The sequence below is a fragment of the Cordyceps fumosorosea genome (assembly GCF_001636725.1).
Source record: "Cordyceps fumosorosea ARSEF 2679 chromosome Unknown scaffold_25, whole genome shotgun sequence".
Classification (NCBI taxonomy): Eukaryota; Fungi; Ascomycota; class Sordariomycetes; order Hypocreales; family Cordycipitaceae; genus Cordyceps; species Cordyceps fumosorosea.
In genome coordinates this window covers 72,516-87,926 of record NW_017387325.1, presented here as the reverse complement: position 1 = coordinate 87,926, position 15,411 = coordinate 72,516, and the positions used below count along the sequence as shown (strand labels likewise).

At 56.1% G+C, this 15,411-nt stretch overlaps 5 protein-coding genes across 5 annotated transcripts; 2 read left to right on the top strand and 3 right to left on the bottom strand.

The window, feature by feature from the left end:
- Positions 1-860: 860 nt before the first annotated feature.
- On the top strand, positions 861-5,439 carry ISF_07899 (ABC transporter, transmembrane domain, type 1; the record flags this gene model as incomplete). Its single annotated transcript, XM_018851502.1, has 11 exons — positions 861-983; positions 1,055-1,160; positions 1,220-1,304; positions 1,356-1,410; positions 1,463-1,798; positions 1,852-2,022; positions 2,072-2,166; positions 2,213-2,927; positions 2,981-4,674; positions 4,741-5,350; positions 5,413-5,439. The coding sequence occupies 11 exons, from the start codon at positions 861-863 to the stop codon at positions 5,437-5,439; spliced, it is 4,017 nt and encodes a 1,338-aa protein (XP_018701241.1).
- Positions 5,440-6,581: 1,142 nt separating this feature from the next.
- On the bottom strand, positions 6,582-7,550 carry ISF_07898 (GTP-binding protein EsdC; the record flags this gene model as incomplete). The annotated part of the gene is made up of 1 exon (XM_018851501.1): positions 6,582-7,550. One exon carries the CDS (start codon positions 7,548-7,550, stop codon positions 6,582-6,584), a length of 969 nt encoding a protein of 322 aa, XP_018701240.1.
- Positions 7,551-9,915: 2,365 nt separating this feature from the next.
- Positions 9,916-10,290, bottom strand: ISF_07897 (small nuclear ribonucleoprotein SmF; the record flags this gene model as incomplete). The annotated part of the gene is made up of 2 exons (XM_018851500.1): positions 9,916-9,976; positions 10,091-10,290. The coding sequence occupies 2 exons, from the start codon at positions 10,288-10,290 to the stop codon at positions 9,916-9,918; spliced, it is 261 nt and encodes an 86-aa protein (XP_018701239.1).
- A 1,382-nt stretch (positions 10,291-11,672) lies between these two features.
- Positions 11,673-12,302, top strand: ISF_07896 (HD domain protein; the record flags this gene model as incomplete). Its single annotated transcript, XM_018851499.1, has 1 exon — positions 11,673-12,302. One exon carries the CDS (start codon positions 11,673-11,675, stop codon positions 12,300-12,302), a length of 630 nt encoding a protein of 209 aa, XP_018701238.1.
- Positions 12,303-12,530: 228 nt separating this feature from the next.
- On the bottom strand, positions 12,531-14,843 carry ISF_07895 (ATP-dependent DNA helicase recQ; the record flags this gene model as incomplete). The annotated part of the gene is made up of 3 exons (XM_018851498.1): positions 12,531-12,587; positions 12,643-14,451; positions 14,505-14,843. The coding sequence occupies 3 exons, from the start codon at positions 14,841-14,843 to the stop codon at positions 12,531-12,533; spliced, it is 2,205 nt and encodes a 734-aa protein (XP_018701237.1).
- Between the last annotated feature and the right edge of the window lie 568 nt (positions 14,844-15,411).

The window sequence follows — 15,411 nt, the reverse complement described above, 5'->3', positions numbered from 1 at the left end:
ATTGTTGGCGACGGGAAAATTAAAGTAGAATTAGCATTGACCGTTGTGTCATATGCGGGTATTTAGCTACTTCTGACTTGACTTATAAACCCAATTCAGTGGCGTCTTGCCTTGCGACTGCTGAAGCTACGGATAGCGGCCCAGCGCTGGCCCACAGCGGGGGACCATTAAGACGTCGGGTATTATGAGGCTGTGCAAACGAACAAAGTTCCTTGTGGCAACGGCCAACTTGGCGATGCCATCGTTCAACACGGAGAATATCGAGTACCATGCAATGTCAACTCAAGGTTCGGGGCCTTGGACCCCTATGGAGACAGGGCTGAAGGACGGTTGGGGTGGGTGGGTGATACAGCCAAGCTGAGTAGTGGCGTGCCTCGTGGCCACAGTGGTGACTCAACAAGATGCGAGTTTGTGCTAACTTTGAGTTGGGATTCTCGCCAAGACAGTGTGAGCTTCCCATCCCTCCCTCTTCTCCGCCACAAGGCCAGCCAGATCCTTTCAATTAGTGGCACGCCAAGGTGCTGACAATTTTAACCTTTTGCGCCAGGATCGGCAACATCCAATTCTGTTGCCTAGAATATCGGGGCTACAGGCAACATCTTGTTGCCTTGATCGAACAATTACTCCGCTAGCAGACAAGCCCGTATTCCTCGCATCAACGCTCCCAAGGCTAGGAGTGGGCTCTGCCAGCGTTCGTTGCTATTAGTGCCCAGCCTGGCTGACACCTTGGCTGGCCTTTCGGGGCCCTCGAGGCCACCGGGAGTCCGTTGTCAACACGTTTATTAGTAAGCCTTGGAATCGTCATCCATCGACGGCCCGCTGTCGATGGCAAGAATTATCTCGACGCCCACCGACCGACAATGGCGCAAGAGCCTGAGAAGAACGGCCGCTCGTTGCCGCCTGACGAAAAGCACGGCGACGACAAGACACCCGCGACGAACCAGCTCCGCCCCCAGCGCGAGGCAACTTTCAGCGACTACCTGGTACGCTCCAGTTCGTCCTCTGACGATACTCTACCTGCTCCAATATCGAATCTAATGTAAGCGCATCCCAGAGAGTTTTCAAGTATGCCACCAAATGGGATCTTGTCGCCTATGCCCTCGGTTCCCTCGCCTCTATTGGCGCTGGCTGCACCCTGCCGCTTCTCAACGTCGTCTTTGGTACTATTCCCCCCCCCTTCTAAATGCCAGTGCCTTTAATTGACCTTTACTTCACAAAGGCCGCTTCACGACCCAATTCACCAACTTTGCGGGTGCTGGCACCCTCTCTCCCGAGACTTTCAAGTCAAACCTGCAAACACTATCGTAGGCCTCTTGTCTCAGGCCGTTTGACGCTGATCTGACTAGCTGCGCCAGGCTTTACATGCTCGGCCTCTTTCTCGGCCGACTCTTTCTCAACTATGTCAACAAAGTATGCCCTTCGCCTCCCGGTTATTCTGCCTCCGACAACTGACTCGCGATAGTTTGCCTTTCGCATGATTGGAATTCGCATCTCCTCCGCTGTTCGCCTTCACTTTCTACAGGCCCTCTTTGCCCAGAGCATCCATGTATTTGACTCGATGCCTCCCGGCTTTGCTACCAATACAATCACGACTACGAGTAATACCCTCCAGCTAGGCATCTCCGAGAAACTGGGCACATTTATCGAGTTTAACGCCACCATTGTGGCCGCCGTTGTCGTCGCCTTCATCTACAGCTGGCGGCTTACACTCGTCACCTCATCGGCCCTCGTCTTCATTATGCTCACTATTGGCGTTTTGCTGCCAATTATAGTCAAAGGCCAAGGCCGCACAACCAAGGTACTATTGATATTGAGCTTGGCGCGCATAGGCTAATCTAATCCCTTGAACAGTTGGAGTCGCAATCCAACTCTATTGCGAGCGAAACGTTTGGCAGCATCCGAATGATTATGGCCTGCGGAGCCGAGATGCGCATTGCCGAGAAATATGCCGCCGTCATTGAAGACTCGCGAAAGAATGCACAGCGTACCAGTCCATTCATTGCGCTACAATTCGGCCTCGTCGTATGTTCTTTGCAGCTTTTGTACCTCTAATGCCTAACAGATCCTGTAGTTTTTCGGTGTATTTGCTGCTTTTAGCTTATCATTTTGGTATGGCTCCAAGTCATTCCTTGAGGGCACCCTCACAGACGTTGGCACCATCATTGTGTAAGCTTGCTCCATCCCTTGGCCTTTCTCCTGCTTATCACATTAGCGTCTTGTTTTCCATGATGATGCTTCTATTCTCAATGGAACGTATATCTACCCCCATGCTTGCTGTTAGCAAAGCAACCGTCGCCGCTTGCCAATTCTTCACCGTCATCGACGCCCCTCGCCCGGATCCCGGCCACCTTGTTGCCCCGGATGTAACTGCAGACCAGGACATTATCCTCCAGAATGTCACCTTTGCGTACCCAAGCCGCCCCCACGTCAAGGTGCTAGACGATTTGAGCCTCCACTTCGAGTCGGGCAAGACAACTGCCATTGTCGGCCCTTCTGGCTCGGGAAAGAGTACCATCGTTGGTCTCATCGAGCGTTGGTACTCGCTGAAGGAGCAATACGTCGTCGCCAAAGCCGTAGAGAAAAAGAAGAAGAAGAAGAATGACAGCGAAGAGGACGAGCCTACTGAAGAGGAAGCAGCTGCGGCTCAGGCCGAAACAGATGCTCAGTCTGGACCTCCCATCACCCTTTCCGGCAGTGTCACCACCTGCGGCCACTCTATTGATGACATAAACGTCAAGTGGTGGCGTTCGCAGATTGGCCTCGTCCAGCAGGAGCCGTTTCTGTTTAACGAATCCATCTATGTCAACGTGTGCAACGGTCTGGTTGGTACACAGTGGGAGGACGAGCCGGAAGACAAGAAGCGCGAGATGGTCAAGGCAGCTTGCAAAGAGGCATTCGCAGATGAATTCATTGACAAGTTGCCCCAGGTTCGTTGCACACCACACTCCTTCCATGAATCATGACTAATTGCCCATGACAGGGCTATGACACTACTGTTGGCGATGGCGGCGCGAGACTCTCCGGGGGCCAGCGTCAACGCATCGCCATTGCGCGCTCCATCGTACGCCAGCCCAAGATTCTCATCTTTGATGAGGCCACGAGTGCCATAGACGTGCGCGGCGAAAAGATTGTCCAAGCGGCCCTCGACCGTGTCGCGCAGAACCGCAGAACCATCACCATCGCACACCGGCTCTCCACCATCAAGAAAGCCGACACCATTGTTGTCCTGAAGAAAGGCCGGGTGGTAGAGACGGGCACGCACGAGAGCCTCCTGGACATGACCGACGGCGTGTATGCGGGTCTGGTCCGCGCTCAGGCCCTCTCTCTCGGCGAAGCCACGGATGCAGGCGACGGCGTGCGGCCGGAGGAGACGGAGGATGCGGTCGCCGCGGAGCTGGCTCGCGAGAAGAGCAAGGCTGGGGAGTCAACAAAAGGTACCAACCTTGAGTCCACTACCACGTCCGACAAGACTCGCGGCTTCTTCAACAGCTTCGGACGCCTCTTCTACGAGACGCGCAGCCACTGGCCCATCATGGCATTGACGCTCGTTGCGGCAGCATGCGCGGGCGCGGCCATCCCGATACAGGCGTGGCTCTTCGCCAAGGTCATCGTCGTCTTCGGATACGCCTCGGACCGCACGCGCTTCCGGCACGACAGCGAGCTATACGCCCTCATGTGGCTGGTGCTGGCCATCGGTGTTGGGTGCGCCTACACGGCCACCTTCTTCCTGGCCGCGCGCACCGCCAACGTCGTCCGCGCCAAGTACCAGCGCGAGTACTTCCTCTCCATCCTCTACCAGAAGCCTGCCTTCTTCGACGAGGACGACCACGCGCAGGGCGCCATGACGGCGCGCGCCTCGGGCGACCCGCAGAAGCTCGAGGAGCTCATGGGCGCCAACATGGCCAGCGTGTACATTGGCCTCTTCACACTCGTCGGCTCCATCATCATCGCCTTTTGCTTCGCGTGGAAGCTCGCCATCGTGTCGCTGTGCGTGGTCGTGCCCGTGCTGCTGGCCTCGACGTACTGGCGCTTCCGGTACGAGATTGAGTTTGAGAAGATGAACGACGCCGTCTTCACCGAGAGCTCCAAGTTCGCCGCCGAGTCCATCGGGGCCTTCCGCACCGTGGCGTCGCTGACCCTAGAGGACGCCATCTGCGCGCGCTTCGGCCGGCTGTGCCGCGGGCACGTTGTGGAGGCGTACAAGAAGGCGCGCTGGGTCAGCCTGCTGTTCGCCTTCTCCGACAGCGCCACCATGGCCTGCCAGGCGCTCATCTTCTACTACGGCGGCCGGCTGCTGCTCAGTGGCGAGTACGGCCTCACGAGCTTCTTCGTGTGCTTCCTGGCCGTCATGAACGCGGGCGAGTCCACTGGCCAGGCGCTCAGCTTCGGGCCCAACGCCACGCAGGTCAAGGACGCCGCGAACCGCATCCTACGGCTGCGCGACTCACGGAACAGGGACAGCGGTAGCGACGTGATTGCGCGTCGCGGCAGCGGTGACCACGGCGAACGCGACGGCGGTGTCAAGATTGAGTTCGAGAATGTTCACTTCCAATATCCGACGCGCGACACGCCCGTGTTTAGCGGCCTCAATTTGACCATCGAAAAGGGCCATTTCGCTGCGCTGGTGGGTGCGTCGGGCTGCGGAAAGACGAGCATCATCTCTCTGCTGGAACGGTGCGTCCACAATCTCGGGACGCTGCATTAGATACTAACGACTGTAGATTTTACGAACCTACCAAGGGCCGCATTCTCTGCGACGGCGAGGACATCGCCAAGAGCAACGTCTACGCCTACCGCGAAAACCTGTCCCTTGTCGCCCAAGAAGCGACCCTCTTCCGAGGCAAGTCCAAAAACACACCAACCTCAATACTACCCCTTTATCCTAACTCGTCTCTCTTTCCTCTCACCAGGCACCATCCGCGAAAACATCCTCCTCGGCGTCGACGAGGCCACCGTCACCGACGAGCAACTCCACAACGCCTGCCGCGCCGCCGAGGTGCACGACTTCATCGTCTCGCTGCCCGAGGGCTACGCCACGTCGACCGGCTCGCGCGGCGTCGCGCTGTCCGGCGGGCAGAAGCAGCGCGTCGCGATCGCGCGCGCGCTCGTCCGCGCGCCGCGCGTGCTGCTTCTCGACGAGGCCACCAGCTCGCTCGACTCGGAGAGCGAGCGCCTGGTGCAGGCTGCGTTCGAGCGCGCGGGCCGGGGCCGCACCATGGTCGTGGTCGCGCACAGGCTGGCCACGGTGCAGAACGCGGACGTCATCTTCGTCCTCGGCGAGGGCGGCAGGCTGCTCGAGCGGGGCAGTCACGGGGAGCTGCTGCGGCGGCGAGGGGTGTACTGGCAGATGGTGAGTTTTTCTTGTCGTTGGATTACAGCCTGCTTTGTGTGGTTTACTAACTTCAAGGATAGTGCCAGAGCCAAGCTCTGGATCGGTGAACGCGACGACGACGTATATACCACGCCCCTCTCTGTACAAATCTCTGCTCATATGTGGCGATCGATACCTCTATGCCAACTCACCAAACTAACGATAGTTGCGCATATACACAGTGGTCTGATGCCCTCTATAGAATCTCTGCTGCGGCGCAGTCATACTCAACTCACGCAGCAACCTCCCAATATGCATGAATAAAAGGCATTGTATTACATGGCGAACACCGTGCACGGACTGTGAAATTTGTTCGAGTAGGCGGCGACATGAATCACATCTAAACATGACAAGTCACGACAAAGGAACAAGTTATGTAAATGAATAGTTTCAATCGTCTTCTATCCACGGACCCAGGACCCCAAAACCAAGTTTCCAATGCTCCCGGGCAAAACGGGCTAGGCCCGAAAAAAAAAAGTTTTCTTGCGTATCTGTACGTACCTTGATAAGCATGAAGCTCCTAGGTCTCTCTTCCAGGAAGAGAGCGGAGCAAATCTTGAGCCTTGGCAACCTCCTGGCCATGCCAGGGCTGCCCGCCTTCCCTCGAGAAGGCGCGAGGGGCAAAGAAAGAAAGATTGAATCCCTCATAGGACGCCGGGACGCGTCCGTGAGGGACGGGAGGCCACCTCCGTGAGAGACGCAGGAGGCGGCGGCCTCGGTGGGAGAGGCGGGAGGCGACCTCCGGGGGGGGGAGAAGGGCGAACGCGACTTGCTTTGCTGTCGCAGCAGCGTCTTAGGGCCGCGGCAGGCGAGCCGTCTGAGCGAATCGCAAGACCAGCTTGGACCAGCTTGGCGCCGTCATCCATCTTTTCCAGGTGTGGGAGTGCGTGGGATATTTTCCAGGGGTGGGGTGCGCTCACACGGGGGCGGTTGTGTTTTGTGTATTTTTTTTTTCGTAAAAAAAAAAAGAATCCAGACGAGGGGCGGCACTGCGAGGCGAAAGACGAGGAAGAAAGTCCAGATAGCCAAGAAGCAGAGAAACAAGAAATCAAACGTGACAAAAGTTCAGCCAGGCGTTGAAAAGAGAATCCAGCGTCTGCTCATCTCTGCCAAAAAAAATGAACGAAGAGCCAAGAAGTAACCGGCCTGTGGTCTGAGCATATAGCCACGCTCGCCTCCCTCTCGCTCACACCCCCAAGATGGAGGACGCTCACGAGACGATGATGCCGTGGCGGCGGGAGACGTGGTGGCGAACGTGCTCGTCCTCGGACTCGTAGTCGCTGGCGTCGCTGGCGCAGGAATCCTCCGAGTCGCCGTAGCCGCAGCGGGAGCCGCCGCAGTCGAGCTTGACGCGCTCGCCCCGGCGGGTGATGCCATAGCGCTCGCAGGTGCAGGTGCTGCAGTCCGTAGCAGGTGTGCTGTAGCCGGAGAGCGAGGACGAGGGCGAGGAGCTGCCGGAGCGGGAGGAGAAGCCGGAGCCGACGGAGGAGACGGGCGATGTGCTGAAGTCGGTGACGAGGTCGTCGTCGAGGCCGGCGGTGCCAAAGCGGGCAGCCAGCTCCTCGAGCTCCTCGTTGCCGTGGTAGTCGGACTCGAGCAGGTGCTTGGTGGCGTGCGGCGACATGGGCTTGGGGGCCTGGATCTGGGAGATGGAGAGCGGCCGGCCCTTGGGGATGTCGACGGAGAGGCTCTTGCGCGAGGATGAGCGCTCCTTGTCCCTGGAGGAGGAGTGGTGTCGGGACGAAGAGGAGGAGCTCTTGCTGCTCGACTTGGAGGACTTGGACGAGGACGAAGACTTGGACGAGGAGGAGGAGGAGGACTTGGAAGACGACTTGGAAGACGACGACTTGGAGGACTTTGACGAGGAAGAGGAAGTCTTGTCAGAGGGGACGTCGAGGATGTTGAGCTCGCGGCCGGTCGTGGGTTCCGTGGTGGAGGCGATGCTGGGGTTGTGCGCGACGTGGTACCCGTCAATGATGTAGTAGTACCAGTAGCGCTGGCCGGTCTGCAGAGTCGAGTTCTGGAAGCGAAAGGTGCCCTTCCAGGAGCCCGACTTGGACGAAGTCTTGTCCTTGGCGAGTGGCAGTTGGCCGACGTAGTTGTCCCAGGAGCCGAGCAGGTGGACGGCCTTGACGCCGGAGGAGACGCGGAGGGAGAAGGAGAGTTGAACGGCGGACATTTTCGTTGGTGTTTGTGCGGAGGGCTGAAAAAGTCTTGAAAATATTTATGATGCCGAGAAAGAAAAAGAAAAAGAAAAAGAATCCGTCAAATTCGTGAAAAATAAAAAGGCCAAACAATGCAAAAGTGATGGTGTGTATATGCAGGCGTTTTGAGCAAGTATTCCGAGGTTCCGTTTATTAAGTAAGAGGTGCAAAAAAAAAACAGAAAAAAGTGTAAAGTGTAAATGGGTATAATCGATATCAAAAGCTGACCAGCAACTTGAGTGTGAAGAAGGCGCGTATGGTTGTGGTTTTGGGATTTGAATGTGAGCTTTCGATGAGGGAGATTGATTATTAAGAAGAAGTGAAAATAGAGACCAGCTCTATAGATTGCAAAGAGGCAAATGCTAAGGAAAAACGAAACAAACAGAACCGAGAATATGGTATTGGCAGGACTTGCTGAAGAAGAAAGGAGAAAAAAAAAAGACGAGGTGAGGGTGAGGCCGCGGCCCTTGATATATACGGGCGAGGGGGGGGGGGGCAGTGAGTGAGCGGTGGACAAGACAAACTGCGACAGGGCTCTATTTCCTCTCACGCATTCTTCTGCCGATTGTACCACGTAGGGACATGCAGAAACATGGGACTCTGATCGCCTAGTCCGCAAGCTTGCAGATTCCACCGAGCCAATGGGCGGTCGGGATGGTGACATGGCTGAACGGAGGAGGGGTGGGATGGGTGGCACCTCGTGAGGGGCCTTTGTCCGAGCCGCATGGTAGTCGGTCTCTTTTGCTTTCGAAAAATTATGATGAATGCCTAGGCGAGGTCAAGCTTGCATAGTCGAAAGTTTGAGACCTGCAGGTAGTATCCAAGTGGCGTTGCGGTGCAGGACGCAGGTCATCTGGATACACAAGAGGGTCGTGATGAAGACGCGGTTTGTGCGTGGTGAGATGCAGCCCTGGACTGAGATGGTCGATTTTGATTTCAAGTGGTAGTACAGCGGAGAAGATGGCACCAAATATTCGTCCTGTTTGCCTGATATGTAGTGCACTGCAGCCTGTATGAGGGAGCTATGCCGCACAGTATAATCTGTACGAGTAAGCTTCACGATGAACACCAATTGGTACGTACCAAGCAAGTGCCAAGGTAACTATGTACCTCATAAGCCGACCAAGGCCCAATATGACGGAAGGACTATCACGACCACGACTGCCGAGCAAAAGCCACATTCAATGCAACTTAATTACCCAGAGCTGAAAAAGAAGGCCATTAGAAAAAGAATAATCCTCTCATAAAGGAACCAGCCACTCAAAGCGACGGGGATCGATACATACATACCTCAAGGTCCAGAGCCCACCACGGCGGCTAAATAAAGCTGCAGCCATTTTCTAGACAGCGCAGCGAAGCTAACGTCGCCCCACCACACTCTCTCTCTGCCGGGCGTCTATACAGCCTTGTTCATTGGTCAGGTTAAAGGCTCCGTCACCGTGCAGATGGCCAGTCATCAACGAGCACGAACTTGGTGTTTGCGTGAGTCCTCTGGTCTTCTGTGCGCCATGGCCGCCTAGGGAACCATTTCTTGTTCAACGCTAGTCTTGTTGATAGCTTCCCAAGTTGCGCAAGGGCGGCGCCACCTTGATGCGACCTTGACGACAAGATGCGAGCGAGAGAAACCAAGGCTGCCGACACTATCTCATGACAGCGCCTTCGTCCCGCTCCGCCCGCGATTTGTCCCATCGGGCCGCTGCAACTGTGCCGCTGCGGCATTACGTCTCTTGGAAGCGGTGGAGAGCTCGCGTACATGCTAGTAACCGTTAGCTAAATTCCGGCGCGTGCAGAGAGGTCTGGCTGGTCCGAGGCAGCAACACGACAAGCCCGACTCTGATGTGGACGGTGTTGGGTTTGATGCTGAAAACTTTTTGTATTGTGTTGTATGGTATATCTGCAGCCATGCCTGCTGTCTCTTCTATGCTGTCGAATTCGTCGCTGAAAAAATGCGCAGGTCCTTCTTCCGGAGTCTGCCACGTGATGCCTCACCGACGCTGACGGTACTCTGCACCGAAACCGCGCATAGAAGCTTGTAGCGACGACTTTGATTCCAATTCGTTGGCGAAAATCGGCGCTCCGAACCATTCTATACCGTTGTGTTGCTCGCATTGGCGTTTCGCCAGCGCCAGCTCGCAGGACTGTGTCCTCGTGGATCAACGTCATGAATTGCCTGGTTCAACGCTTTCTTCTCTCGTCCACAATATGCATCGCATCCAGCCTCATCTCTCGGTAATCGCCATGCTTCGCAGGTCGACCGGACCGCCAGACTTTTTTTCGACTCGTCCCCGTCCCAAAATCCCAATTCCCAAACGCCGAGCAAATCAAGCAACACCCAGAAATTTAATCCTCCATCTTGGTATCTCCGTCACTGGCGCCGCGAATCCACAGAACGTTGTTGCATCTGCATCCGGGGGGGGGGAAAAGGTTAGCAAGCTTGCCTCAATTCCGCGTGCGTTTGCCAACTCGTGCCAACGTGCTGCGCACTCTCCCGTCGTTGGCCACCAAGGAATCTTACCTGATCAGCACCTGCCCCAGGTCTGCCGTGAACTTGTCCGCGATAAACTCTTGCGTGTTGGCCAGCTGCAGGTTCATGTACGCGTCGAGCGAAACCAGCTTGCCCTTGTACTCGGTCTCTCCCCACTTTAGTCGTACCGAGACCGTCTTGTCGACGAGCTCCTGCAGCATCGGTCGCGGGTTCACGGGGACGAAGCTCATCTTGTCGGAATTTTTTTCGTCGCGTAAAGGGTGAGGTGTGGTTGTTTGCCGGTCGTTAGTCGTCCTGAAGTTCCATCTCTGGAAAGTTTCGTGCCTAGCATGAGCAACCGAACAACGCTGACATAATAATCCGATACATGCATGTTCACGTATAGTGCATATCTCATCTGAACCTCCACCAGCCCATCATGAGAAGCAGGAAAAACATCAACTTGGTAACGGATAGCCTTTTTCACGATACCATGGCGTCTTGGGTTAAAACGATATATTTGGTCATTTGCAGCAATCTCTGTTCGCGCCCTTGATGCTAGCGCTACTCGCGCTCCCCTCCAACATCTGCATGGAAGGTGAGGAAGCTACATACACCACGCAGACTGGGCAGTCTTCCTTCACACCGTCATCCCCGTCTCCGTCTCCTCTCGGACACTACCATTCCATCTTTTTTCTCTGGCATGATGATAACTGTCCACCACGGAAAATGGATGGATTCTTTCACAGCCCCCTCCGCGAGCGGCATCTCCACCCACCCGTGACCGTCCCGCCCTCTGCGGCCCGTTCTCGCGGCCGCCCAGCTAAAGGTTGCTTTTCTTTTTGCTAGCCAGAGTCTAGGGTTTCCATAAGCACCCACCCCCCCTTCCCCCGCCCCTTGACCGCTGGGAGGAGGATGCTCCCGTGGGACGGGCTGCCCGTGGACGGGTGGCTTGCATTCTCTAGCCCCGGCGGGTATGCACGAGACCGGTCGTATCAGTGGCGCTCGGTAGATGAATGTGACGTGTCGTGGGATCTTCGACAAAGACAGAATCGGGGCCGTGGCCTGCTCCGATCCTGGGATGCAAGCGACTTCGGCAAGGGCCTGACTCGTAAGATGGGCAAGTGACTACGAGGACGGACTTGTTTCTCGCCCCGTCGTTTAGTCGGGAGCCGAAGCCAGGCGTCCTCAAGCAATCGTCTGCCTTTGCGTCATTTCGTAAAAGCACCATTATCCGTACCTATGAGCAGCGGGTTGAAAAGCACTAAGCATGATTGGAAGGCACAAATCCTGTCCATTAAATTGCCGATATAGATCAGGTCCCGTCATATGCCCTCTCCACCAGCTTCATCATTCCATCAACACCAACCGGGCTGCATTCAACCACAAAGGTCTCCTAGATAAACGAAAGAAAAGAAAGAAAGAACATTGCGCTTTTCATATTGTCGATAACTATCGTCTCGGATTGTTTACGTATGCGTTGCTCATCACGTGAATACACGACCATGCGCGTCCAGCTGGCGCGTAGTGGGGGTCAAAGCCGTGAATCTTTCTTTACTACTCAGAATCACGCATACCTCACACCTCGCAGGCAAAGCCGACGATTTGTGCTCAGACTATCCACACCCGGGAAATGGCGGCGCCGTTTGAAGTCGACGAGGCCCTCGTCACCCGCGTCACCGACTACGTCAAGGAGTACATGTCGCACTACGACGCCTCCCACGACTTCAACCACATCCAGCGCGTCCTGCGGCTCGCCACGCACATCCAGGCCCGCACGCCCAACACCTCGCCCGCAGTCGTCACCCTCGGCGCGCTCCTGCACGACGTCGGCGACAAGAAGTACCTGGGCCCCGGCGAGGATGCCTCTCGCCTCGTCCGCGACCTGCTGGAATCCTACGGCGCCGACCCGGCGCTCGCGGAGACGGTGCAGGCCGTGTGCCTGGGCGTCAGCTACTCGAGCGAGGTTAAGGACCCGGGGCGCGTGGCCGCGCTGATCGAGACGCACCCGGAGCTGGCGGTCGTGCAGGACGCGGACCGGCTGGACGCGATTGGCGCGGTGGGCGTGGGCCGCACGTTCGCGTTCGGCGCGGCCAGGGGCAGGCCGCTCGAGGACACGGTGGCGCACTTTGAGGAGAAGTTGCTGAAGTTGGAGGGCATGATGAAGACGCCGACGGGCAGGGCGCTGGCGAGGGAGCGGGCGCAGAGGATACGTCTGATGCACGAGTGGTGGCTGGAGGAAACTGGAGACGAGGTCCGGTAACTAGGCGAGATTCAATGGCTGGGCTCACTGGTAGATGGAAGTGGCATCTTTTAGGCTTTCCGCTGCAGCTTCGGGGCCAGAAAAGGAAAAGAAGATGCGAATTTACGAGGTGGACGGCGGTCGTCAAGCGACACACTAGGTCTTATACGTCACATTTGATCAGGTCTATACATGGTCAGGTGAATGCTCAGCTCGACAAGTTGTGTGATGGAAGACTTGTCGAATCCGTCACTTGTTTCCCACTTCAACCGCATCGCAAGCCTTCGTGAATTCCTCTAGAAGGGACTATCATCAATATTAGCAATGTTCAGCATACCAAAGAGGAGCCGTGGCCACATACCGTGAAGTCATGCTCCGCGAGCGACCCAAACACCGCGTGCTTGTCCAACTTCAACTTGGTGACCCGCGGGCTTTTGATGCCGAAGGCGATGCGGGCGATGAATCGCGGGTCGTCACGCACATCGCACGCGGCGAGTATCCGCTTGATGCCCGCCATGTCCGTCGCCATCTTCGGCCGCGGGGGCATGACGGTCCGCCGCCCTGTCAGGCAGTGCGTGCAGTGGCCACACTTGGGCTTGCCTTCGGGTAGACCCATGCCAAAGTGCTGCGCCAGGGCCAGCGCGAGACACTGGTCGCCGGTGACGAGGTCCTCCACCTGCTTGGTGCGGCGCAGGGAGTCCTCCTCGCGCCGCGAGAGATCCTCGTACAAGCGGTCAGCCAGCGCGCCGACGTCCTTGGCGGAAGAGGGCAGCGGCTGCATGATGCGGTATCGCTGCTCAAGGCCGCCGGCCTTGAGTTCGATGACACCAGCGTTATTCAGATCGGTCAGTTTGCGGACAATGTCGGCCCGGCGGATCCCCGTTTGTGAAACGATGTTGTTAACGTCGACGTGGAAGAACTTTGTCTTCTTCGCCGCGTGGGTGTATATCGCCTTGGCTTCCGGAGCATTTTCTTTGCTTACGCGTGCGAAGTACACCTTTGTTGGCACAAATTTGTATTCGCTATACTCTGGCGTTATCGCTCGAATCAGCCCAAACTGCAGCTCTAGTGCTGCGTAGACGGTCGCCAGCGGGCCCGTACGTATGTCAAACTCGCGTGATTGTACATAGTGACTTGTTTTGAAATTGTCACCCAGGGGCTTGGACACGTTCTCTCGGCTGAAAATGTCGTTCAGAAAGGCCTTTAGGGACTGGCAGGATGGTAGGTCCCCTCGCGCAAAGTTTTCCCGGATGTACCAGTCTTCGGGACAGACGTAGTACATGCAGTTGCTAGTTTTCCCGTCGCGCCCAGCTCGCCCAATCTGCTGGCAATACTCTTCCACCGTGGACGAAAGGTCGAAGTGGATAATATTGCGGATGTCTGGCTTGTCAATACCCATACCGAATGCAATGGTAGCAACGATTATGCGCACTCGGTTGGCCAAGAACTTGTCCTGGAGCTCTGTCTTGACTGCCACATCCAATCCGGCATGGAATGGTTCTGCATCGTAGCCTTGTTTTCGCAGATCCTCCGCCATCTTCATTGCTTGCTGCTGGACAGTGACGTAGACGAGCGTTGGCCCGGGATTGTCGTTGAGAAATTGAAAGAGAAGAGGATACTTTTCCTGTTTTGTTTTGACCGCCTTAACATGGAGGTTGAGGTTTGGCCGATAAAGGGTAGTGCGAAAGACGCCTTGTGGATGGATCTTGAAGGCGTGGCAGATATCCTCGATGACCTTTGGCGTCGCAGTTGCCGTGAGGCAGACTACCCGCTCCGCGTTGATCTCGTCGGCAAAGCGAGAGACTTTGAGATATTCGGGGCGAAAGGAATGGCCCCATTCGGAAACACAGTGGGCCTCGTCAACAGCCAGGAGGCGAACACCGCCCCGGACATGGCGCATGGTTTCGACGAAGCCTTCGTTGTTGAGGCGCTCCGGGGCACAGTACAGGAGACGAAGCGTGCCTTGGCGGAGACCTGCGTAGATCTGCTGCACCTGCTCCCACGTTTTGGTCGAGTCAAGGCATTCAGCTGCAAGGTTTCGCCGTTGCAGCGCGTCGACTTGATCCTTCATCAGCGCGATAAGGGGTGAGACGACGATGCTGACGCCATGCTCGCCGGGCGCCTTTGAGCCGCTTCTCAAGTCAAGTTGCTCGAAAGCAAAGGCCGGTATCTGCATACGTGTCAATTTCATTGAACGGGATCGTGTCTGCATCGGCAGCGAACCTGATAGCAGAGTGACTTTCCAGCACCAGTGGGGAAAACGGTCAGGGCGCTCTCGCCAGCGAGAAGCCTTTGAATTGCGCCTGCCTGCTCGTGACGAAACGCTGTGTAACCGAATGTTTCGGTGAGCAGGTTCTGAGCAACGTCCATCAGGGCCGATGACTCGCCGTCGGCAAGATTCGTTCCATTGGAGACATTGCGATGCCTCTTCAGCAAGTCAGCGCCCTCGGGGTCCTCCAGTTCTCGTTTTCGCTTTGCTGCAGGGGAAGAGTATTGAGCAGATGCTAGCTCGTCAGCATCTACACCATCGAATAGGTCGTCCCCGGAATCGAAGTCGCTCATTGTCCTGGCTGGTGGACAAGGTGAACGTGGGCTGATGGGATGGGATGTCTTGGGTGTCCTCTGTCCAGGAAGCGCGGTCTCGTGCGCACAGAGAGTTGCATGAGAGCAAGCAAGCATGAATCATGCAATTTGCCGCCACGCTTTTTTCCGTATGTCGTCCGCTGGCTGACGATGCGTGACGGATAGGGGTAACTGGTGATGTCTTGTCACAGTTTGGGCAGCAGCTGCTGCGCAGGATTCGGCACAGGCATTCATTACTAACACATCGTGGCTCCACACACGTACTTCAAATCGACATCTTGACAAGAACTTGTCCGTATATCAAATCATTTCATCTTTTTGTGAATTTTTTTTAATCGTCAGATTTGCATCGAAATTCCCGCCGCCCGTCACTTGAGCGCACAATATTCCATGAATCTGGTCGTAAGGGGCAATAACGCATTGAAAGGTACCAGCACGCTCTATCTCATGCGCAAATGTTCTGATTGGACGTGCGATGGTAGCCAATTCATACCTACAATACATACACACGTGGGGAGCTCTCCACTGGAGTCGCTGCAATTATTTC